Source organism: Mercenaria mercenaria, chromosome 17, assembly GCF_021730395.1.
Source record: "Mercenaria mercenaria strain notata chromosome 17, MADL_Memer_1, whole genome shotgun sequence".
NCBI lineage: Eukaryota > Metazoa > Mollusca > Bivalvia > Venerida > Veneridae > Mercenaria > Mercenaria mercenaria.
Window position 1 is genome coordinate 16587555 of NC_069377.1, and position 24548 is coordinate 16612102.

Genomic DNA, 24548 nt, shown 5'->3' on the forward strand with positions numbered 1-24548 from the left:
CTATTGTAAAGTACATGTTACATTGATTATGATTGGACGTATTTTCTGAATGCTCCAATCAAATTAATCGTTGAAGCTCATGTTTGTCTTGACTTAAAGATGGCAGCGTCCATGGTTTCGGGAGAAGTTTTGAAACAAAAAATAAAATATTTTGTCATTATCTCAAGACTTGCAGTTATTTTGCTTCAGGTTTATTTATCTACTAGTGTTTGAAGTTAATATGAAATAAGGCAAAGCCTCAAAGCGAGCTCAAAGAAATCGGATTTAGCTAAAATATTATGCATCATTTATTTGTCACAAAGAAACTATTCACTAGTCACAAGAATTCGGGAGAACCTATTCACTTGAAAAAGTCTACATTAAGTGTCACCATACCTGTAACAGTGAATATCATACGTTGCAAAATTTATGGGAAGCCGGTGTCACGGTGACGTCATTACCGCGTTCCCGTTTCTTTCTGCTTATTAATGACATTTTTTCCATTTTCTGGCCGATGCTTGATCTTTTAAATGAAAACAATATTTTTTTCAAACAACTGGAAATCATTCTTTCATTATTGTTGAGTGATGAATATTTTTTAGCAATTGAACGAAGTTCTGTATTCACTCCGGAAAGAAGTACTTCCTGTGAGCACCTATCCGCTAGGGTGCGCTTTTTAAAAACTTCCGACGAAACTTTTCAAATCCATCACCAGGTGTGCAAGTATACTTGCGTTACCGTAAAGCTCGATCCTCGAGCAGGCCCTTTGGACCTGCTCTTCGAGCTCGCTATAAACATGTTAGTCCTAAATTACATGAAATAAACTGACGGTGCTGGGACAATCCGTACCATAATCATGACAACCCAGAACCAAATTTGCCAGAACACTATCTACATCTACATCTTTCACCCAACCGTCGATTTCCGACTATCACTGGGCGGCGCTGTCAGAGAAACAGTTGTTAAAGAAATGATATGTTACAATGTTAAAATAATAAAAGATAAAAAAGACAGTATGCTACAGATAAAATGGGGCAGAGGCAATAGAATTACATACTGACCACCGCCAGCCTCTCTCTATAGATACTGAGACTGGGGCTAGATTTAACATAAGTTGGTAGGGAATTCCAGAGACGGATGGTCCTTGGGAAGTAGGAGTTAGAAAAGTACTGAGTGTGAGACATGGGGATTAAGTAATTTAGGTTTCTAGTTGGAATAAGATGAGATTGGTCGACTGCAACTGTCTGGGTCCTTATTTTATAAAACATTACTAATGAGTTGTGTAACTTCTATATTGGAGTGTATTCCATTCTAAAGTTTTCAGCATTTGTGTAACACTACTGGTGTAACTGTAGTCGTACATGACGTACCTAGCAGCTGACCTTTGGACATTTTCGACCTTGCTAGTGAGGGTTTTTTGCCAAGGATGCCAGACGCTTGAACAGTACTCAAGTTGAGGGCGACATAGGTGTATATAGGCAGCAATTTTGACCTTTTATTGTCAGTTTTCACATTCCGTTGTATGAAGCGAAGAGTGGAAGTTGCTTTGGAAGTGATATTGTCAATGTGTTTGGACCAGTTTAGATCTTTGGAAATGGTTATGCCTAGGTATTTTGCTGCCTCACAAGTTTTTAACTCTATGTTATGAAGTTTGTAGGGGTAGACCACGGGATTTTTCTTTCTAAAGATTCTAAGGACTTCACACTTGTCCGGGTTGAACTCCATGGACCATGTCTTCTCCCAGGTTTCTAAGTTAATGAGGTCTTGTTGCAGAGATACACTATCTGAAATGGAGTTGATGGTAAGGTATATTATGGTGTCATCTGCAAACATTCTTGCGTTACATTTGACCGAGTCTGGTAAGTCATTGATATATACCAGGAAGAGACATGGCCCAAGAACAGACCCCTGGGGAACTCCAGACAGTACAGGAAGTTCACTGGAAAAATGACCATCAACAGCGACTTTCTGGGATCAGTTGGACAGGAAAGATTTGACCCAATTGGTAATTTGTGGGTCGACACCAAGGCTTTGTAGTTTATAAATTAGTCTTATGTGATCAACCTTGTCAAACGCCTTGGAGAAGTCCATGACAATAACATCTGTTTGTTGACCCTGTTCAGTGTTATTGTAAAGTTCCTGAGTGAAATTAATGAGCTAAGTCTCACAACTGTGACCTGATCTAAAGCCGTGCTGGAACTGGCTAAGTAGCTTATGCTTGTCAAAATAAGTCATAAGATTGGAAACAACAATGTGTTCAAGGAGTTTAGAAGCAATGCAAGTTAGGGAAATTGGGCGATAGTTACTATACTATCTGTATGGAATACGGTGTAGGGCCTGTTTGGGGGCAGGGGGGATGCGCTTAGTCAAAATGAAGGGCTGCCTTAAAGCCCTCAAATGTCTCTGCATGAACAACACTACTGTCCAGATGATTCCAATCCACTATAGTCTTTATGAAAAAAGAATTCCTTGGTTGAACAGTTCTACAGTTTTTAGCTCAACTATTCATAGAATAGTAGAGCTATTTGACTCGCCCGTGCATCCACATCTGTGTCCGAATCGGCGTCCCAATTTGGTTAAGTTTTTGTATTTAAGCTGGTATCTCAGTAACCACTAATGGGAATGGATTGAAACTTCACACACTTATTTACTGTGATAAACTGACTTGCAGTGCACAGGTTCCATAACTCTATTTTGCTTTTTTACAAAATTATACCCCTTTTTTGACTTGGAAATTTTTGGTTAAGGTTTTGTATGTAAGCTGGTATATCAGTATCCACTATTTGGAATGGATTGAAACTAATCACACACTTTTTCACTGTGATAAACTGACTTATATTGCATAGGTTCCATAACTCTATTTTGCTTTTTTACAAAATTATGCCCCTTTTTCGACTTAGCAGTTTTTGGTTAAGGTTTTGTATGTAAGCTGGTATCTCAGTACTCACTTATTGGAATGGATTGAAACTTCACACACTTATTCACTGTGATAAACTGATTTACATAGCACAGGTTCCATAACTTTATATTGCTTTTTCACAAAATTATGCCCCTTTTTTGACTTAGAAATTTTTGGTTAAGGTTTGGTATGTAAGCTGGTATCTCAATACTCACTAATGGGAATGGATTGAAACTTCACACACTTATTCGTTGTCATGATCTGCAATGCACTAAACAGGTTCCATAACTCTACTTTGGTTTTTTTTCTCAAAATTATGCCCTTTTTTCAACTTAGCAGTTTTTGGTTAAATTCTTATATGTAAGCTGGTATCTCAGTACCCACAAATGCGAATGGATTAAAACTTCACACACTTGTCTACTGTCATGAGCTGATAAGCACTGTGCAGGTTCCATAACACTGTTTTGCATTTTTTACAAAATTATGCCCCTTTTTTGACTTTTGTATTCATTCAATTGACAAGGCTGTCGAATAGTAGAGCGTTGCTGTCTTCCGACAGCTCTTGTTTTAGCTCTACTATTCAAAGAATAGGTAACCCATGTGTTGGCGTCCATGCTGGCGTCCTGATTTGGTTAAGTTTTTGTATGTAAGCTGGTTTCTCAGTAACCACAGATGGGAATGGATTGAAACTTCACACACTTATTCACTGTGATAAACTGACTTGCAATGCACAGGTTCCATAACTCTATTTTGCTTTTTTACAAAATTATGCCCCTTTTTTGACTTGGAAATTTTTGGTTAAGGTTTTATATGTAAGCTGGTATCACAGTACCCACTAATGGGAATGGATTGAAACTTCACACACTTGTTCACTGTGATGATCTGACATGCAATGCACATGTTCCATAAATCTACTTTGCATTTTTACAAAATTATGCCCCTTTTTCGACTTAGCAGTTTTTGGTTAAGTTTTTGTATGTAAGCTGGTATCTCAGTACCCACTTATGGGAATGGATTGAAACTTCACACAATTGTCCATTGTTATGAGCTGATATGCTTTTTACAGGTTCCATAACCCTGTTTTGCAGTTTTACAAAATTATGCCCCTTTTCCAACTTTAATATTCGAGCGTTGCTGTCCTTGGACAGCTCTTGTTACTTTAAAGCCTCTGTCATGATACACGATTCAAAACGACCTGGACTATGTCTCTTAAAGTTCCATACCATTATTTCTTTTAAATATGTTTCAGAATAACTAGTACTGCCATTACTGCCAAAGACGAACAGTACTCATTTTTAGTAAACCTTAGTTCTAAGTAGCTAAAAAATTTCAGCCTCAGAGATGTCTATATGCTGTTACAGATCTCTGAGCTGAAATGAATCCCATATTGAAACATAACCAGAAATCCTGTCAGAAGTCTGTTACACTATAATTTCATGAAATGAAATGCAACAGACTAACCTTTTACTTTGAAAATATTTCTAATCCATTTTTCTTTTGATTTGACATAAAATAATCCATGAAACATAAACTGAAAACAAGTTAAACATACAAGTTTCAAATGGGTATCATTTTAATGTTGTGTTGCGCGTAGCTCCAAAAGTATTTGACCTAGAGTCACCAAAGTTTACATGAATGTTGGTCAGCATGTGCAGTTGTGCACCTAGGGTTTCGCATCCGGATTCATTCAGTCTTGTAGGAGTTATGGCCCCTGACTTATTTTGTTTTTTAAGATTTTTCATTACACAAGAGCGGTTGTGCACCTGAGGTTTCGCATCCCAAGAAAGCTTATATGTTTATATGTACATTATATATGTTATTTTTCGCTTTTTTTAGCTCGACTATTCATAGAATAGTAGAGCTATTGGACTCGCCCATGCGTCGGCGTCCGCGTCCGCGTCCGCGTCCCGATTTGGTTAAGTTTTTGTATGTAAGCTGGTATCTCAGCAACCACTTGTGGGAATGGATTGAAACTTCACACACTTATTCACTGTGATAAACTGACTTACATTGCACAGGTTCCATAACTCTGTTTTGCTTTTTTACAAAATTATGCCCCTTTTTTGACTTAGAAATTTTTGGTTAAGGTTTTGTATGTAAGCTTGTATCTCAGTAACCACTTGTGGGAATGGATTGAAACTTCACACACTTATTTACTGTGATAAACTGACTTACATTGCACAGGTTCCATAACTCTATTTTGCTTTTTTACAAAATTATGCCCCTTTTTCGACTTAGAATTTTTTGGTTAAGGTTTTGTATGTAAGCTGGTATCTCAGTACTCACTAATGGGAATGGATTGAAACTTCACACACTTGTTCACTGTCATGATCTGACATGCACAAAGCAGGTCCCATAACTTTATTTTGATTTTTTACAAAATTATGCCCCTTTTTCAACATAGAAATTTTTGGTTAAGTTTTTGTATGTAAGCTGGTATCTCAGTATCCACTAATGGGAAAGGATTGAAACTTCACACACTAGTTCACTTTCATGATATGACGTGCAGTGCAAAGGGTCAATAACTCAACTTTGCATTTTACAAAATTATGCCCCTTTTTCAACTTAGGAGTTTTTGGGTTAAATTCTTATATGTAAGCTGGTATCTCAGTACCCACTAATGGGAATGGATTGAAACTTCATACACTTGTCCACTGTCATGAGCTGATAAGCACTATGCAGGTTCCATAACCCTATTTTACTTTTTTACTAAATTATGCCCCTTTTTCGACTTTCTTATTCATTCAAGCGACAAGGCTGTTAAATAGTCGAGCGTTGCTGTCCTCCGACAGCTCTTGTTTAAAATAGCAACATATTGTTTTCCCAAAGTTGATCTGTGTTCTTTGTCATGTAGTGGGGGCATCTGTGTTCCATGGACACATTTCTAGTTTCCAAATATTTTACTTGACAATTTTTTTGAAAAAGTCAAAACCCACAGAATTTCACAAGGTAAAAAATGCTGAAAATGCTATTGTTGAAAAGAGAACAATCTCTGCTACCCATATATACCGGTATGCGTCAGAGTGTGGGGAAAATATCTAGAAATATGAGAAAATCTAAGAAATCAATTTTAGGACTGTCAGATGCATGACTGTATTATCATGCATAGAATTTAACATAGTTAGGTTACTTTTCCTTTGTACTGATATAACATTGACAGGATTAGGATTAACAAACGATATTAGCTCAACAATTTCACTGTATAAACAGATTGTTTCTCTTGCTTAAAGAAGGCTTAGGGTAATCTCTACAGTTTATAAAATATACAACATTTTTTCTTTGTTTATTGCAGATTGTGTTCAATGCAATTTTACCAGACCATGATGCTGGAGCATTCAACCCAGGGCAGCAGAAGCACAGCACAATTTCTGATCATATAGTGTCATTCTTGCTTGGGGGCTTCAAGAGATGGGATGGCATATATTACACACATATTGCAGAGCATGGATACACTTATGAGAACACTCTGGCATTTTTCCCACTTTTTCCAGTAGTTGTTAGGGTTACGGCTAACACTATAATGTTTCCATTGCAACTGCTAATGAGTTATGGAAGTGTTTTACTTATAGCAGCCACAGTATTGAATGCATTGTTATTTCTTAAAACTGCAGAGAATTTATATAGACTAGGAAAGATTGTAACTTGTAATGACACTGTAGCATATACAGCCACCTTGCTGTTCTGTATAAACCCAGCATCAGTGTTCATGTCAGCCCCATATTCAGAGTGCATTTATTCTTATCTAACTGTGACAGGACTACTTAAACTTGAAGATGGTAAAAAGTTGTCAGCCTCAGTTTTCTTTGCATTTAGCTGTTTAACACGTTCAAATGGTTTACTCAATCTAGGTTACTTAGTATACACACTTTCTAAGAAAGCTTTGCAGACACTCAGACAACTGTCCAAAGCTGTTATGATGAATATTAATGTGATTTTGACTATTCCATGGATTTATTTCATTACGACACTAGTGCCATACAGTGTGTTGATGATTATAAGTGTTCTACCTTTCGTCATGTACCAATATTACTGTTTCCAGCTTTACTGTAAAAAGGAGTATGTGTTAGTTATACCTGAACATTTGATACAGTATGCAAGGACAGAAGGATTGAAATTACCCAGTGATGAGTCTTCACCGTGGTGTTATTCTTCATTCCCTTTAGCTTACAGGTAAAATATAAGTCTGATTCAACTTTAATTGACTGACAGTCTTTATTATAAATCTGTATAATTCCATGGATTTACCATTAGTAGTTTGGTATATATATTCTGAAGAGCAATGGCGTACACTCGCAAAGGCGTACACTCTATCAGACATTTCTCCTCTTTTTAAATGATTTTTTTGCCCCCACACATTTATGTGGTTGGCATAATTTATAGCGTTGCTGCTGCCCAAAAGTTCCGAAATCTTGTGTGTCCAACTCCTCCAACACTATTAGCCTGATTTGCTTCAAACTTTCAGAGATGAACAAGCTTGATGTGCAGATGACCATAAAGGAGGGAATTTTTTCTGTGACTATTTTTACCGCAGTTATGGCCTATAGGTTTTGCTTTTTGAAATATAAAGAAAACTCCTGTGTGTCCAGCTCCTCCAGCACTATTAGCCTGATTTGCTTCAAACTTTCACAGATAACAAGTTTGATGTGCAGAAAACCATAAAGGAAGATTTTTTTCTGTGCATATTTTTACTGCAGTTATGGCCCTTTGATGTTTTTGCTTTATAGAGGATGGCACAGTATGTGGGGGCATCCATGTCCTATGGACACAAATCTAGTTTAAAGTCACTTTAAGTTATATTTGAAACAATTTGGTGTTAAAATATTTCCCTTGACTGTAAAAATCATCTCCCTTGCTCAGTGATCTAAACAAGAAATGGCCAGTTTTTGAAATTCACTGAATCACTTCACTATTCAAAATTTCATAGTTCACTGTACCACTACTGATGTAATGAAATGAAACTTTTTCTTTACAGCTGACAATGATTACAGATAGACCTGCTGAATTTATTGCTATCATTTTGTGGCAGGTGATTCCTGTAATGGTTTTGCTTACTAAGACTTTGTCTTAGCATGCCAGATATTAGTCTTGAAGTTCAATGATCAGACAGTGGGGGGGAAAATGTATACACTTCACGAAAAGATACTTTCTTATAGAAAACAATGTTAAAATTGTGTGGTATTTGAACAAAATTTACTTATGGAATAAAAAAATTACTTGCAAAAGTAATGGTGTGCTGGGTAGAATAAATAATAAGTTATAATTGTGGCAATAAGTCCATTTAAAAGTAATCTGTGCAGGTGCTATCCCTGACATGAATCAAGTGTGAAAGTAGAAATTAAAAATATATTTAAGGGGAGGTAACCAGACAACCAAAACCTTAAGCCATCAAAATTAAAATAACTTAAAATAAGGCCTATCCGGCACACAAGGGAATTTTAAGAAAAAAAAATTGAAAAGTATTCCTTTTTCTCAAACTTAAGATTTTTTAGCTTACCAGAACCAGCGGCTCAGGTTGAGTTATTATCGGTGCTGTGTCCATCGTCTGTTGCCTGGCGGTAGCTTTATACCTTAAAATGACTTCCTCTCATGATTTGCTTCATGGATCAGCACTCTCTCAGTTTTGTTGAAATATGTCTGCTTGACTGATTTAAGGGGCTTCCAGCACTAAAAATAGAAAAGCCCTTAAAGGACTCTTTGTCATGAACTGCTTGATGGATCATCACCAAACTTGGTCTGCAGCATCCATGTATGGTCCTCTCTCAGTTTTGTTCAAATTGTTCCGCTTTACTGATTTTAAGTGCTGCCAGCTAGCTAAAAATAGGAAAACCTTTAAACAATTTCTTATCTTGAACTACTTGCTGGATCATTATTAGACATGGTCTGTAGCATCCTGTTAAGGTCCTCTCTCAAATTTATTCAAATAGTGAACTGTTCCACTTGACTGATTTTAGGGGCTGTCAGAACTTTAAAGCTTTAAGTGACTTCCCTTGCACTGCTTGATAGATCATTATTAATTGTAGTCTGTGACATTTGTCACTTTTGTGTAAGGTCATCTGAAAATTTTTTAGCTTGACTATTCGAAGAATAGGGGAGCTATCCTACTCGCCCCGGCGTCAGTGTGAGCGTTAGCGTGAGCCTCACACAAATGTTAAAGTTTGCGCACCACCCCAAATATTTTCAAAGTCCATTGAGATATTGCTTTCATATTTTGCATACTTGTTTACCATCATGACCCCAGTCTGTCAAAAGGAGGAGGCAACTCTATCAAGCATTTTGACTGAATTATGGCCCCTTTTCGACTTAGAATAATGTTAAAGTTTGCGTACCACCCCAAATATTTTCAAAGTCCATTGAGATATTGCTTTCAGATTTTGCATACTTGTTTACCATCATGACCCCAGTCTGTAAAAGGAGGAGGCAACTACATCAAGCATTTTGACTGAATTATGGCCCCTTTTCGACTTAGAATAACGTTAAAGTTTGCCTACTACCCCAAATATTTTCAAAGTCCATTGAGATATTACTTTCATATTTTGCATACTTGTTTACCATCATGACCCCAGTCTGTAAAAAGGAGGAGGCAACTCTATCAAGCTTTTTGACTGAATTATGGCCCCTTTTCAACTTAGAATATGCTTATTGTAATGTTAAAGTTTTACTCATAGCTTATATTATACTATCAAGCACTGAGAATAGTCCAGCGCGCTGTCCACTGACAGCTCTTGTTTCAAATGGTTCCACATGATTGATTTTTAGGGCTGTAAAAGCTAAAAACAGAAAGACCTTTAAATGCCGCCTTCTCATGAACTGCTTGTTTGATCATCATCAAACTGGGTCAGTAGCATCCTCATATGGACCACTCTCTTATTTCTTCAACTGGATCTGCTTGGCTGCTTTTAGGAACTGCTACAATATAATAAATAGAGAAACCTTTAAATGACTTTTAATGAACTACTTAATGGATGTTCATCAGACTTCATCAGAATCACGATCATATGGGCTGCTTGTTTAAGTATGTTCAGTCATGTTCCAGGGAGGTAATTCATGTTTTAGGTATGTGCAGCAACTTTACTTGGGTCAGGGATTATTCCTATATTAGGAAGAAATTCTCAAAACTGATTTCAATGTTTCAGGTATGTACAGTCACATTATTGGGATCAGGGATTAGTCCTATATTAGGAAGTAATTCTCAAAATTGATTTCAATGTTTCAGGTATGTGCAGTTACGTTATTGGGATCAGGGATTAGTCCTCTATAAGGAAGTAATTCTCAAACTGATTTCAATGCTTCAGGTTTGTACAGTCACATTACTGGGATCCGGGATTAGATCTATATTAGGAAGTAATTCTCAAACTGATTTCAGTGTTTCAGGTATATACAGTCACATTACTGAGATCAGGGATTAGATCTATATTAGGAAGTAATTCTCAAACTGATTTCAATGTTTCAGGTATATACAGTCACATTACTGGGAACAGGGATTATTCAGATACTGGGAGATTAAGCAGATACCAAATTTCCTTCTGGCAACACCTGTTACAGTTCTTGTCTTCTCACTGGCAGTCCATTACTACAGAAACAATAGGTTTGATAATATCTCGTACATATTCTGGAAAAACTTCTTAGAGTGCTTAAAAGTGTATTTTATGGCCTCACTAGTGTGGGTATACATTTGCCTTTGTCTGCCCATCTTTCATTTTTTTATGCCCCCGAAGTGAGGCATATTAGTTTTCAACTGTCCATCTGTTCGTTCGTCACAACGTTAACTTTTTGCATGAAGTACACGACCCCTACTGACTTTGGGGTCACCAGGTCAAAGGTCAAGGTCACGGGCCAATGTTAATTTTTTGCATGAAGGCACTTTACTCACGAACCATTGCACCCAAGGACCTTCAAACTTCACATGCTGATAGTACTTATTGAGTACACGACCCTACTGACTTTGGGATCACCAGGTGAAAGGTCAAGGTCACAGGGGCCAGTGTTAACTTTTTGCATGAAGGCACTTTACTTGCAAACCACTGCACCCAGGACCTTCAAACTTCACATGCTGATAGTACTTATTGAGTACATGACCCCTACTGACTTTGGGATCACCAGGTCAAAGGTCAAGGTCACAGGGACCTATGTTAACTTTTTGCCTGAAGGCACTTTACTTGGGAACCACTGCACCCAGGACCTTCAAACTTCAGATGCTGATAGTACTTATTGAGTACACGACCCGTACTGACTTTGGGGTCACCAGGTCAAAGGTCAAGGTCACCAGGTCAAAGGTCAAGGCGCTGCAGGGGCATTTGTCACCATTAGTGACAGCTCTTGTTATTTTATGCTTCACACTTTTTTGTGTCACATGCTTCTTAAAAAGTGTATGACATAGAGACATGAAACTGTACTGTACTGTGCATGTGAAATTGTTTGTCTATGGTCTTATTTGAGATTTTACCCAGTAAAAGTAGATTAACCTCCCTTGAGTTTGTATTTCTGACTCTGTTTCATGTTCAAACAGTATATGACTGCGAGATATTAAATTTTGGGGAGATGTTGATAATCATGGGAAATTGTGCTCCTTTGGTTTAAAGTAGAGGTCACAATTACTAAAATAGAAAAGAACAGTGTCTGCTCAGTTATTTTTTTCTGACATTTTCATTCATTAGGGCCTTCTTTATACCACAGTCATTGAGGTCAAAGATGTCAAGGTGGTTATTACTGCAAATAGAAAGAAAAGCAGTGTCAGCTCTTTAATTTTAGTTTGTATGAAACTTGGCCTAGTTATATCTTGTAGAAAAACCCAAGATTGGGACTTTAGAGTCAATGTAAAGGTCACCATTACAAAATGTTGTTATAACAATTAGTACAATTAGAACCAAATGACAAAAAAAAATCGTTGTTAATAGAAGATGGATAGTTGATCCAATAATGTTTATTTAAGTATACTAAAGAAACTACTGCATGCTAGTGAGGATGACAGTTAGATCAATATTGTCAACCTTTGAAATGGAATATCCTCTCAGCTTTGTCTCCAGTGATTTTCTGTTTCTCAGATTGAGAGTATTCATGTAATACTCACTTGCATGTGACATTCATGTACACATAGTATTGCCAGTGATAAGTTGGATATAAGAATTATTTCATAAAAGTTGCCTTAACTTTCAAACATATATTACCTTGTTCCAGATACACATGTGTAACCCTTGGGCTGGACGAAACTGGGGCTGCAAAAAAAGAAATGCAAAGAGGTCCTTATTTTCAGCTAGAGGGCATGAGATTACTGCCGTATGTTATCCATGCAGTAATGCTCACTGTGTTTGGATGGTGCTTCATTCATGTTCAGGTTGGTATTTGTGCTTAACTGTCTCACATAAAGAGCAAGTTTTCAACTTTAAGTCAAATGGGGAATACTTACAAATCTGATAGCATTACTATAGCTTAGGTCAAGATCAAGAACTATTTTGCTGGCTTTGTATCTATGGTTTTATCAATATTATTATGTTTTTAGCTCACCTGTCACAAAGTGACAAGGTGAGCTTTTGTGATCGCGCGGTGTCCGTCGTCCGTGCGTGCATCCGTCCGTAAACTTTTGCTTGTGACCACTCTAGAGGTCACATTTTTCATGGGATCTTTATGAAAGTTGGTCAGAATGTTCACCTTGATGATATCTAGGTCAAGTTCGAAACTGGGTCACCTGCCGTCAAAAACTAGGTCAGTAGGTCTAAAAATAGAAAAACCTTGTGACCTCTCTAGAGGCCATATATTTCATGAGATCTTCATGAAAATTAATCAGAATGTTCACCTTGATGATATCTAGGTCATGTTCGAAAGTGGGTCACGTGCCATCAAAAACTAGGTCAGTAGGTCAAATAATAGAAAAACCTTGTGACCTCTCTAGAGGCCATATTTTTCATGGGATCTGTATGAAAGTTGATCTGAATGTTCATCTTGATGATATCTAGGTCAAGTTCGAACCAGGGTCATGTGCAGTCAAAAACTAGGTCAGTAGGTCTAAAAATAGAAAAACCTTGTGACCTCTCTAGAGGCCATACTTGTGAATGGATCTCCATAAAAATTGGTCAGAATGTTCATCTTGATGATATATAGGTCAAATTCGAAAGTGGGTCACATGCCATCAAAAAGTAGGTCAGTAGGTCAAATAATGAAAAAACTTTGTGACCTCTCTAGAGGCCATATTTTTCATGGGATCTGTATGAAAGTTGGTCTGAATGTTTATCTTGATGATATATAGGTCAAGTTTGAAACTGGGTCAACTGCGATCATAAACTAGGTCAGTAGGTCCTGAAATAGAAAAACATTGAGACCTCTCTAGAGGCCATACCCTTGAATGGATCTTCATGAAAATTATTCAGAATGTTCACCTTGATGATATCTAGGTCAAGTTTGAAACCGGGTCACGTGCCTTAAAAAACTAGGTCAGTAGGTCAAATAATAAAAAAACCTTGTGACCTCTCTAAAGGCCATACTTTTCATGGGATCTGTATGAAAGTTGGTGTGAATGTTCATCTTGATGATATCTAGGTCAAGTTTGAAACTGTGTCAACTGCGGTCAAAAACTAGGTCAGTAGATCTAAAATTAGAAAAACCTTTTGACCTCTCTAGAGGCCATATTTTTCAATGGATCTTCATGAAAATTGATCTGAATGTTCACCTTGATGATATCTAGGTCAGTTTCGAAACTGGATCTTGTGCGGTCAAAAACTAGGCCAGTAGATATAAAAATAGAAAAACCTTATGACCTCTCTGGACGCCATATTTTTCATGAGATCTTCATGAAAATTAGTGAGAATGTTCACCTTGATGATATCTAGATAAAGTTCAAAACAGGGTCACGTACCTTCGAAAACTAGGTCAATAGGTCAAATAATAGAAAAACCTTGTGACCTCTCTAGAGACCATATTTTTCAATGGATCATCATGAAAATTGGTCTGAATTTTTATCTTGATAATATCTAGGTCAAGTTCAGAACTGGGTCACATGAGCTCAAAAACTAGGTCACTATGTCAAATAATAGAAAATGACATCATACTCAAAACTGGGTCATGTGGGAAGAGGTGAGCGATTCAGGACCATCATGGTCCTCTTGTTATATAAAGGTTTCCAAATAGCAGAACACTTATAAAACTGTGATGAAATAAAAGTTCAAATGAGTTCTTTGGTCTGAATTTAAGAAGAAGTGGGAAAGAGGCTGGTAAGTTTTTAGATGCCTGTTTTGAAAAAAAAAAAATCTGCATTTCCGTTTCTGGATCCGAAGTAAAAAATACAAGCTAAAGCTTTCAAACTTACGGCAGTGGCTTACTACCACTTGAGGAGGATCCCTACTTCTTAGGGTTAATGGCTCAAAGGTCAAGGACATAGGGGCTTGACTTAGTTTCTGTTAATATTTTTGTTTCTGGGCTCTTTAAGTATGAAACTATAAAAGGTACAGGTTCAGACTTTACAGGATGCCCAAGCACTACTTGAGAAGGATTACTATTGTTTTTTTGGATCTACAGATCAAAGGTCATGGTCACAGTGAGCAGAGATTAAAAATGGTTTGTGGACTATAAGTCATAGAGTATAACAGTTACTGCTTTCAAACTTAAGGCAATTACTAAGTATTAGCAGAGGAAGATCTGCACTGGTTTTGGAGACGGTGGCTCAGAGGTCAAGGTCTTCAAGTTTATAATAACTACAGTTTTCAAGCTTTTACCTGATGACTTAGCAATACTTAAAGAGGATTCTTATTGTTTTTGGGGTCAGTAGATTAAAAGTCAAGGTCACAGTAACTGGAGACTGAAAATGCTTTCTGGACTGTAATTTATAAAGTGTAATAGCTACGATTTAGGTTCAGTGCTTCAAAGGTCAAGGTCATAGGGACCTGGCTTAATTTCTGGTTATCTTTTTTGTTTCTAGGCTCTAATTCAGAAAGTATAACAGTTATGGCTTTCTAACTTTACACAGTGACTAGGTACCACTTGAGGAATATTTCTATCGATTTTGGTGTCAGTAGCTCAAAGATTCCCCCTTGACAAACACACACCTAAGTAATTGCTGGTGCTTTTTTTCTGTCCTGTCCAAGTTGAATATTAAGAATAACACATAGTTACATTTTCTGATTATATTCATGCTGAAGCTTCACCATTTTTATTTTTGTAGGTATTAACAAGACTACTGTTTTCATCTACACCTGTCTTATATTGGTATTCAGCTTATCTTCTGCTGGGAGATCTGCCGAGACAACAACAACAGTTCAACAAATTTGATATCTCAAAACAGTCACTGCCGCAAGTGGAAACAATGGAAAATCTCAGCAAACCTTGGAAAAACCTTGTCACAAATTGCATTACTAACTTCAAGCAAAAACATTTTGTGGCAAAGTTTATAATTGTGTATTTTATTACTTATTTTGTAGTAGGAGTGGCATTGTTTTCAAACTTTTTACCCTGGACTTGATTCATGAATGTAAATTTTATCGATTAAAAAGAATGTAATGCATTTTGTTGATAATTACTTATCATTTATATCATGAAGTATTTCATTACTTGTTGTCTCTCATTCTGACACCAGTTTGAAAATGGAAGTTTATGCTTGTTCATACAGTGCAACCTCTGTAGAGCAACACTCTTTGGGAGATACAAATTTTGACTTATGTAGAGGTTGTTGTTCTGGAGAGGTAAATTTGATGGTATATTTCAGCTAAGGGAAATTTTGATGATGTTATTATAGAGAGGTTTTGAATTAAGAGTGCCACTCTGGAGAGGTTGTACTGTATTTTTAGCCCACCATCATCAGATGGTGGGCTATTCAGATCATTCTGCATCCGTGGTCCGTCATCCTTCTGTTAACAATTTCTCGTTATCGCATCTCGTCAGAAACTACTGGGGGGATTTTGACCAAACTTTGTCAGAATGATGTATTGGTACCCTTGTTGTGTCGCCATGAAAATCAGACTGGTTCAACAATTTTTGAGTGAGTTATGGCCCTTTGTTTATTTTTATAATTTACATAGATTTATATAGGGAAATACTTTGAAAATCTTCTTGTCCAAAACCACAAGGCCTAGGGCTTTGATATTTGGTATGTAGCATCATCTAATGGTCCTCAACCAAGATTGTTCAATTTCTCTGGGGTTAAATATGGCCCCGCCCCGGGGGTTACATGGTTTATATAGACTTATATAGGGAAAAACTTTGAAAAACCTCTTTTCCAAAACCACAGGGCCTAGGGCTTTGATATTTTGTATGTGAGATCATCTAGTGGTCCTCTAATAAGAGTGTTCAAATTATTCCCCTAGGGTCAAATATGGCCCTGCCCTGGGGGTCACATGGTTCATACAGACTTATATAGGGAAAAACTTTTAAAATCTTCTTGTCCATAACCTACAACATTCAAATTTGGACCACATGTACAGTTTTGAGTGGCAAGGTGAACCTTGACATGATCTTGACCTAGTGACCTACTTTCACATTTCTATAGCTACAGCCATCAAATTTGGACCACATGGATAGATTTGTGTACCGAAATAAACTTTGACCTTGACATTGACCTAGTGACCTACTTTCACATTTTTGAAGGTACAGGCTTCAAATTTGTACCACATGCATAGTTTTGTGTTCCGAAATGAAATTTGACCTTGATTTTGACCTAGTGACCTACTTTCACATTTCTCAAGCTACAGCCTTCAAATTTGGACCACATGCATAGTTTTGTGTACGGAAATGAACTTTGATCTTGAGATTGACCTAATGACCTACTTTCACATTTCTGAAGCTACAGGCTTCAAATTTGGACCACTTGCATAGTTTTGGGTTCTGAATTGAAATTTGACATTGATTTTTACCTAGTACCTACTTTCACATTTCTCAAGCTACAGCCTTCATATTTGAAGAACATGCATTAAGTTTTGTGTACTGAACTTTGACCTTGAAATTGATCTAGTGATCTACTTTCACATTTCTCAAGCTACAGCTTTAAAAATTGGACCACATGCACAGTGTTGTGTACCGAAATGAAATTTGACCTTGATTTTGACCTTGAGCTAGTCTTGAAATTTGGAACATTCAAAAATGGCTCATTGGTGGGATCTCTTGTAAGGTGTTATAAACAAACAACAACTGTAGATTTTATATGCAAATATTAAGGGCTAGGCCATTTCAACAATGTAAAATTCCTATGTAAAACTGAGATCGTCGAAACAACATGAGAAATGCGTGGGAATCAAAAAGAAATAAATCACGCTGAAAAGATATCTCTAAGTAAATTATAAAGTATCAATGACACAAAAGTGCACTGGAAGAAAATGCATAGAAAATTTTGGTACAAGTATTTGGTACCAATTGCGTTCGTCCATTGTCACCAATTTCTTTACACAACATCTCCTCCGAAACCACTGAATGGATTTTGATGAAGCTTGATCTGGATGTTTCTTGGGTGGTCCTCTACCAGATTATTGAAATGGTTCTGCTTGGTTGCACATAGGGGCTGCCAGAGCTAGAAATGGAAAAATCTTCAAACAACATCTTTGCAAAAAACATGGCCACCAGAGGGTGTGGTCACTTTTCCCTATATGTATATAGTAGAAATTTTTAAAATCTTCTTGTATGAAACTGCTGGCCTGATCTTAAAATAATTTCTCACAAATGGTTCTTGTGTGACCGTTTACAAAGATTGTTCAAATTATTCTGATTTAACATAAAATGTGGCCACCAGAGGGTGTGGTCACTTTTCCCTATATGTATATAGTAGAAACTTAAAGAATCTTGTATGAAACTGCTGGCTTGATTTTTGGGGAGATATTGTTTGAAGAAGTTGTTGACGACAGACACACATGCACAGATACATGCATGATGGACAATGAACTTCACGCAAATTATCATTATGTGACCTTCTACAAAGATTGTTCAAATAATTCTGATTTGTCAAAAAACATGGCCGCCAGAGAGCGTGTACACTTTTCCCTATATGTATGTAGTAAAAACTTAAAAAAGTTTCTTGTATGAAACTACTGGCTCGATTTTTAGCTCACCTGAGCATGAAATGCTCATGGTGAGCTATTGTGATCATGCTATGTCCATTGTCCATCATGCATGCATCTGTGCATGCATGCGTCTGTCGTCAACAATTTCTTTAAACCACTGAATGGATTTTGATGAAACTTTACACAAATGATCTCTGGGTAGCCCTCTCTCAAAATTTATTAAAGGTTCTGGTTCATTGAACATACTGGCCACTATGGTTAAAAATAGGTTTTCAGCTATCAAACTTTAAAAATCTTCTTTTCTGAAACAATATTAGCTAGAGCTTTGATATTTAGCTGGTGATGTCAGGGTTTGACTCTCTGTCATAACTGTTCAAGTTGTTGCCCTAGTGTCAGAAATGGGTGATGAATAATGCCCCCTTTTACTTAGAATTTAAGGTTAATTTTGATGCATTTTCACTATATCTCTGTTACAACAGAGAAGATTATAATGATAATAATAATAACGACTTTATTTCAAGAGGCAACACAGTTGGGCATGCCCAGTCCTCCCTGTGAGCCTCCATGATATTTACATATGTACAGTTACAAGACAATGAGTGATTTGATTCAAACTTAAAATAGTTGTTCAGCAGCATCATTTCAGGTTAAAGTTCTGGTGCACTTTCACTCTATCTCAGTTATTACTAAATGGATTTGATTCAAACTTAGAGTAGTTGTTACACATCATCACCTACATGATATGACACAAGGTGCATTACTCTTGCACCGATATTTCATGAATTATGCCCCCTTTTTGCTTAGAATTATACTTATTTAATGCTTTGATAACTTTATCTTTACCTCTCTTATTACTTAATTCTTTTGACACAAACATAAGCTTTTATCCAATACCTTCATCCACATTGGAATCATTAAACACTCCAGTGACTGCTCCAGCTAACTCAGATGTGCCCATTTTCACTATCCAGCATCGAAATAGTCGAGTGCGCTGTCTCCTGTGACAGCTCTTGTTAGCTCACCTGAACATGTTGCTCACATGAGTTATTGTAATCACCAATTGTCTGTCAACCTCAACTTGTTATGAAATAATTTAAACAGTTGTACAAACTTATCCTAGAATCGAGATATTTAAAGAAAAAAAGTGAAAATGATAATGTAGTGGATGTTATTTATCGGACATCGTAATATATCAGTATATATTTATAGGATAAAAACATCTTGAAAAACAACAGTGGAGTTAAAAGATATACCCGTATAGGACTGATACTGTTATTCACAAGTAAATGTATTCTTTTTAAAAGATTAAAGATTGAAATTTTTATTCTGAAAAAAGTACTTATAATAAAGTTCTTATGATATATAGCTGATACACAGTTCGCATGCTAACATTACAAAATTGCAGTCCAATTTTTAGCTCACTATTTGGAGAATAGGGATGCTATTCTACTCCCCTTCGCCAGCGTCAGCGTGTCACTTTCTTGGTTAAAGTGTTTCAGCAACCTTTGTTTTTCTGTCATATCTTTGTTACTATTGTTTATATCTTACTGTAAGTTCACATAAACATTGTCCAGCATACAAACAAAGTATGTACAGGGGCAGGGCCCATTTTACCCAAGGTCAAGGCCACCAAGTTGTTATACTTCGAATTATTTTCATGTTAAATTTTTTCAAAAGCTTCATTTATAGACATATCTTTGGTACTTTAAAAGATAATGACTTGAAATTAAAGATATTTCTTTATAATCATAATCTGCATGTGCGGTTACAATCCCCATAACTCTAATTGTATTTTTGACAGAATTATGCCCCTTTCATACTTGAAGTTTTTTGGCAATCTTCGCTCTCTGGATATAACTTTAGTACGACATAAGATAATGACTTGAAACTTAAGATGTATCTTTATCATCATCATCTGCATGTGTAGTAACAATGCCCATAACTCTGATTTGTATTTTTGACCAAATTGTGCCCCTTTCGTACGTACATTTTTTTTTAATTGAGACATAAATTCATTTTATTGTTAAATCGCCGAATAGTGGAGCGCGCTGTCTTACGGACAGCTCTTGTTATGTAAAATAGCCTAATGTTCCTTTGGTGAAGTCTACCAAGGATGATTAGGATCGAAGTCCTGATTACTAAAACCTATGGCCACCATCAGCTGGGCTTTTTAAGTATATGGAAGACACTGAAAATTATCTTGTTTGAAACTTTTTCATTTTAGAATAATTTCACATAATATTTCCTATGGTGACCTTCTACCAAAGTTGTTAAATTATCACTATTATGGCATAACCGCAAAGAAACATATTTGAGCTCTGAAACTCGGGTGAGCGATCTAGGGCCATCATGGCCCTCTTGCTTATAGAATCCGACAGAATAATTCCACAGTTAAAACTGATTCTGCAGAAAATAAAGGTCCTGATTACCCATCTGCAGGCTGTCCAGTGTCCCTAACTTTCCTACTTGTTGAAGCTTTTTTCAGTTTGGCTAAATTTCCTAGAAAAATGAAAAACCAAACAGAATTCCTAAAAACAACCTTCTTTTTCCCCCCTTAAGTCCTGTTTCTTAATGTAAAATTGGAGTTTGTGAAGTACTTATTGCTAAATATGTTTAAATGTAGTTTTATAATTCTTCTTATTTAGTGCAAGCAGTTTTAACTAAATAGACAACTGACCAGTGGTTCCATGGGTTCATTGTGTTATTGTCTGTGACTGGATGACAGAGACGTGAATTCCGAAGGTCTATATTTTAGTAAAAATTCTTAATTTTAGCCCAAAAATATCTATGAAATTGTCACAAATTCCCAATGTTAGCTCTATTTTTGTTTCAAATCACCCTGAAAGTTGCCCTAAAGTTTTGTCAGCAGGTGCTGTATTGTAAAGGTATAGGCCCTGGTGAGATTAAATATATATGTATATTATCAAATTTTAAACCATATAAAAGTTGATACTTTTAAAGATATACCAGCACTTTTTTTCACTAAAATATTTTATTTGTACCTTTTTTGTGTAGTACACATGTAGACTCTGTTTAGCTATTTGTGTATATACAAACTTCTACTTCGACTATACCGAGTAATTGTTCATATTTTAAAGCAGTTTTCAAAATATGTAATATGCATCATGACATGACTAAATGTTGCACATTAACATAATGCAGTCAGAGTCATAGAAGGGAGATAATTGAAAACAACGGATTTGATAATAATTTCAACTATGTTAGTCAAACACTTAACCTATGTCTGATATCTCAAATAACGAAATTAGGAAATAACAAGAAAATAAAATACATATCTTCTTAACAAGATTGTGGCAGCTACTTTATAGACACCTTTGTCTAACATGCAGTTTTACTCGCTACAACTACACAAATATTAATCAATATTATTTTGCGAACCCAGCGAACGTCGTGAATTCATAAGGTGGCCACAAGTCAGGCTTACAAAATTCGTTTGTTAAATACATATTTTTCGTAAGACGCTCAGTTTTGAATTGTTTGCGTTTTTAATGCGTTTTCAACAGTACTTCTATTATGTATTCAGTGGTCTAGAGTTTTCCGGATTCAGTTACAGCACTGACTTGTTCTCCGCAAGCGACTGACAACTTGCCCATATGAAGCCCGGTTGACCACGAAACGAGGCTCCGGTCTACAGTTCCAATCTGGATCCACAAATTGTAAATCACCTCCGAAACCGTGTCATATTTTCCATTTTATACTGAATTTCTGGACGAAATTCACCGAATATTATAAATTCATTACAGTAGCAATGGTTCCCGGAACCCAAACCCAAAAACAAATACCATTTCAATGTTCTACAGACCGAGCTAGCAGGCCGAATACATATTTTCTACATCAATTTAGAAACTGCGACATTAGCATGTACTCGGCAAAAGCTGGTCAAATATTAATGATATTGGACACCATCGAATGTCGTAAATTCATTACATGGAGACAGACGGGAAGGAATGCATCAAAAATGTAATTGGTTTCTACGGTCACATCATTTGCGTTATTAATAATTCATCGGCCTCATTTACTTCTTTTTTCTGCTGAAAAAAATATTAGGATGTCATTGGCATTCTGCTAATCTATTGAGAATTTTAATGTTCATGAATAACTGAAATCATGTGTATCATGTTTTTACTGGTTAATCTATTGATACTTTTAATGTTCGTTAATAATTGAAAACTTGTTGAAATATAACAATATTCAATTTCAGTCCGGTAAATAGATAGATAGATATCTTTTGTCAAATTTTAACATTCGTTAAAGCACTCAAAGTTCAAATAAATGCACATGAAATTCGTTTGACCAACAGTTAATTGCTCACTAGCTCAGTGTTGACTTCTTCGACAATTTCTAAATAGGTCGAGATTCGCAGTATTTTGCAATATTAAAGGAACTAATTGTTGATCAAGTTTATTATTATCATTTTAACTCATTTTAATGACGCATTTCACGTGGCAAACTGTTTTTATATACTGGAATACATTTTGAATCCATAAACCAGTCATCCCAGGCACCCCGTAGCAAATAATGATCCGAATGCCTGTTTGATGCATTAAACTTACGCATATTTACTTTTTAATTCATACGTCGTTGCATTGTTTAAAATGTTGTTAGTAAACTAAAGCAAACAATTGTCAAACATTTTAGAATGTATCTCCTCTACTCAAATGTTATCCATGCTACATCCCGTTACAGAACTGTGTTAAAGGCTAATCTCTCAATGTGGCCGAGCTTTATCCAGCAAAACGAACTCGACACAGTAAATTAGCTCTTATCTCTCGCTGTGACCGAGATTTATCTAGAAAAATGAACTCGGCTCAGTAAATTAGCTCTATCTCTCGCTGTGACCGAGATTTATCTAGAAAAATGAACTCGGCTCAGTAAATTAGCTCTTATCTCTCGCGGTGACCGAGCTTTATCTAGAAAAATGAACTCGACTCAGTAAATTAGCTCTATCTCTCGCTGTGACCGAGATTTATCTAGAAAAAAATGAATTCGACTCAGTAAATTAGCTCTTATCTCTCGCGGTGACCGAGATTTATCTAGAAAAATTAACTCGACTCAGTAAATTAGCTCTATCTCTCGCTGTGACCGAGATTTATCTAGAAAAATGAACTCGGCTCAGTAAACTAGCTCTTATCTCTCGCTGTGACCGAGCTTTATCCAGCAAAACGAACTCGACTCAGTAAATAGCTCTTATCTCTCGCGGTGACCGAGCTTTATCCAGCAAAATGAACTCGACTTAGTAAATTAGCTCTATCTCTCGCTGTGACCGAGCTTTATCCAGTAACACGAACTCGACTCGGTAAATTAGCTCTTATCTCCCGCTGTGACCTAGCTTTATCCAGCCAGCAAAACGAACTCAATTCAATAAATTAGCTCCATCTCTCGCTGTGTCCGAGATTTATCTAACAAAACGAACTCGATTCAGTAAATTAGCTCTTATCTCTCGCTGTGACCGAGCTTTATCCAGCAAAATGGACTCGACTCAGTAAATTAGCTCTATCTCTCGCTGTGACCGAGCTTTATCCAGCAAAATGGACTCGATTCAATAAATTAGCTCTTATCTCTCGCTGTGACCGAGCTTTATCCAGCAAAATGAACTCGGCTCAGTAAATTAGCTCTATCTCTCGCTGTGACCGAGCTTTATCCAGCAAAATTGACTCGACTCAGTAAATTAGCTCTCTCTCTCGCTGTGACCGAGCTTTATCCAGCAAAATGGACTCGACTCAGTAAATTAGCTCTCTCTCTCTCGCTGTGACCGAGCTTTATCCAGCAAAATGGACTCGACTCAGTAAATTAGCTCTATCTCTCGCTGTCACCAAGCTTTATCAAGCAAAATGGACTCGATTCAATAAATTAGCTCTTATCTCTCGCTGTGACCGAGCTTTATCCAGCAAAATGGACTCGACTCAGTAAATTAGCTCTTATCTCTCGCTGTGACCGAGATTTATTCAGCAAAACGAACTCAATATAGTGAATTAGCTCCTATCTGTCGCTGTGACCGAGATTTATCCAGCAAAACGAGCTGGATTCAGTAAATTAGCTCTTATCTGTCGCTGTGACCGAGATTTATCCAGCAAAACGAGCTCGATTCAGTAAATTAGCTCTTATCTGTCGCTGTGACCGAGATTTATCCAGCAAAACGAACTCGATTCAGTAAATTAGCTCTTATCTGTCGCTGTGACCGAGATTTATCCAGCAAAACGAACTCGATTCAGTAAATTAGCTCTTATCTGTCGCTGTGGCCAAAGTCTATCCAGCAAAACGAACTCGATTCAGTAAACTAGCTCTTATCTCTCGCTGTGACCGAGCTTTATCCAGCAAAACGAACTCGATTCAGTAAATTAGCTCTATCTCTCGCTGTGACCGAGCTTTATCCAACAAAACGAATTCGATTCAGTAAATTAGCTCTTATCTCTCGTTGTGACCGAGCTTTATCCAGCAAAACGAGCTCGATTCAACAAATTAGCTCTATCTCTCGCTGTGGCCGAGCTTTTTCCAGCAAAACGAACTCTATTTAGTATTATTTATCCAGCAACCATACTTTATCCAAAACATGAACTAATTTCAGAACCTGAACATCGAACTCTGTATATATGTATTATTAGGTGGCGTGTATTAAGCTTGTTAAATTTCAAAATTCGAATTGTAAAATCAGAAAATCAGAAAAAAAGGAGTTTGTAGCA

The 24548-nt window shown here is 36.7% G+C and overlaps 1 protein-coding gene across 1 annotated transcript; it reads left to right on the forward strand.

Annotated features, from left to right (window-relative positions):
- Window positions 1-60: 60 nt before the first annotated feature.
- On the forward strand, window positions 61-15365 carry LOC123536781 (GPI mannosyltransferase 2-like). Its single transcript, XM_045320201.2, has 5 exons — window positions 61-189; window positions 6171-7048; window positions 10329-10463; window positions 12053-12209; window positions 15027-15365. Exons 1-5 carry the CDS (start codon window positions 100-102, stop codon window positions 15321-15323), a joined length of 1557 nt encoding a protein of 518 aa, XP_045176136.2. The 5' UTR covers window positions 61-99; the 3' UTR covers window positions 15324-15365.
- Window positions 15366-24548: the final 9183 nt, after the last annotated feature.

Coding starts and splice junctions, on each gene's coding strand:
- LOC123536781 (XM_045320201.2), top strand. CDS start 100: ATGGCAGCGTCCATGGTTTCGGGAGAAGTTTTGAAACAAAAAATAAAA. Junction 190..6,170: donor TTGCAGTTATTTTGCTTCAG/GTTTATTTATCT, acceptor TGTTTATTGCAG/ATTGTGTTCAATGCAATTTT. Junction 7,049..10,328: donor TCATTCCCTTTAGCTTACAG/GTAAAATATAAG, acceptor TCAATGTTTCAG/GTATATACAGTCACATTACT.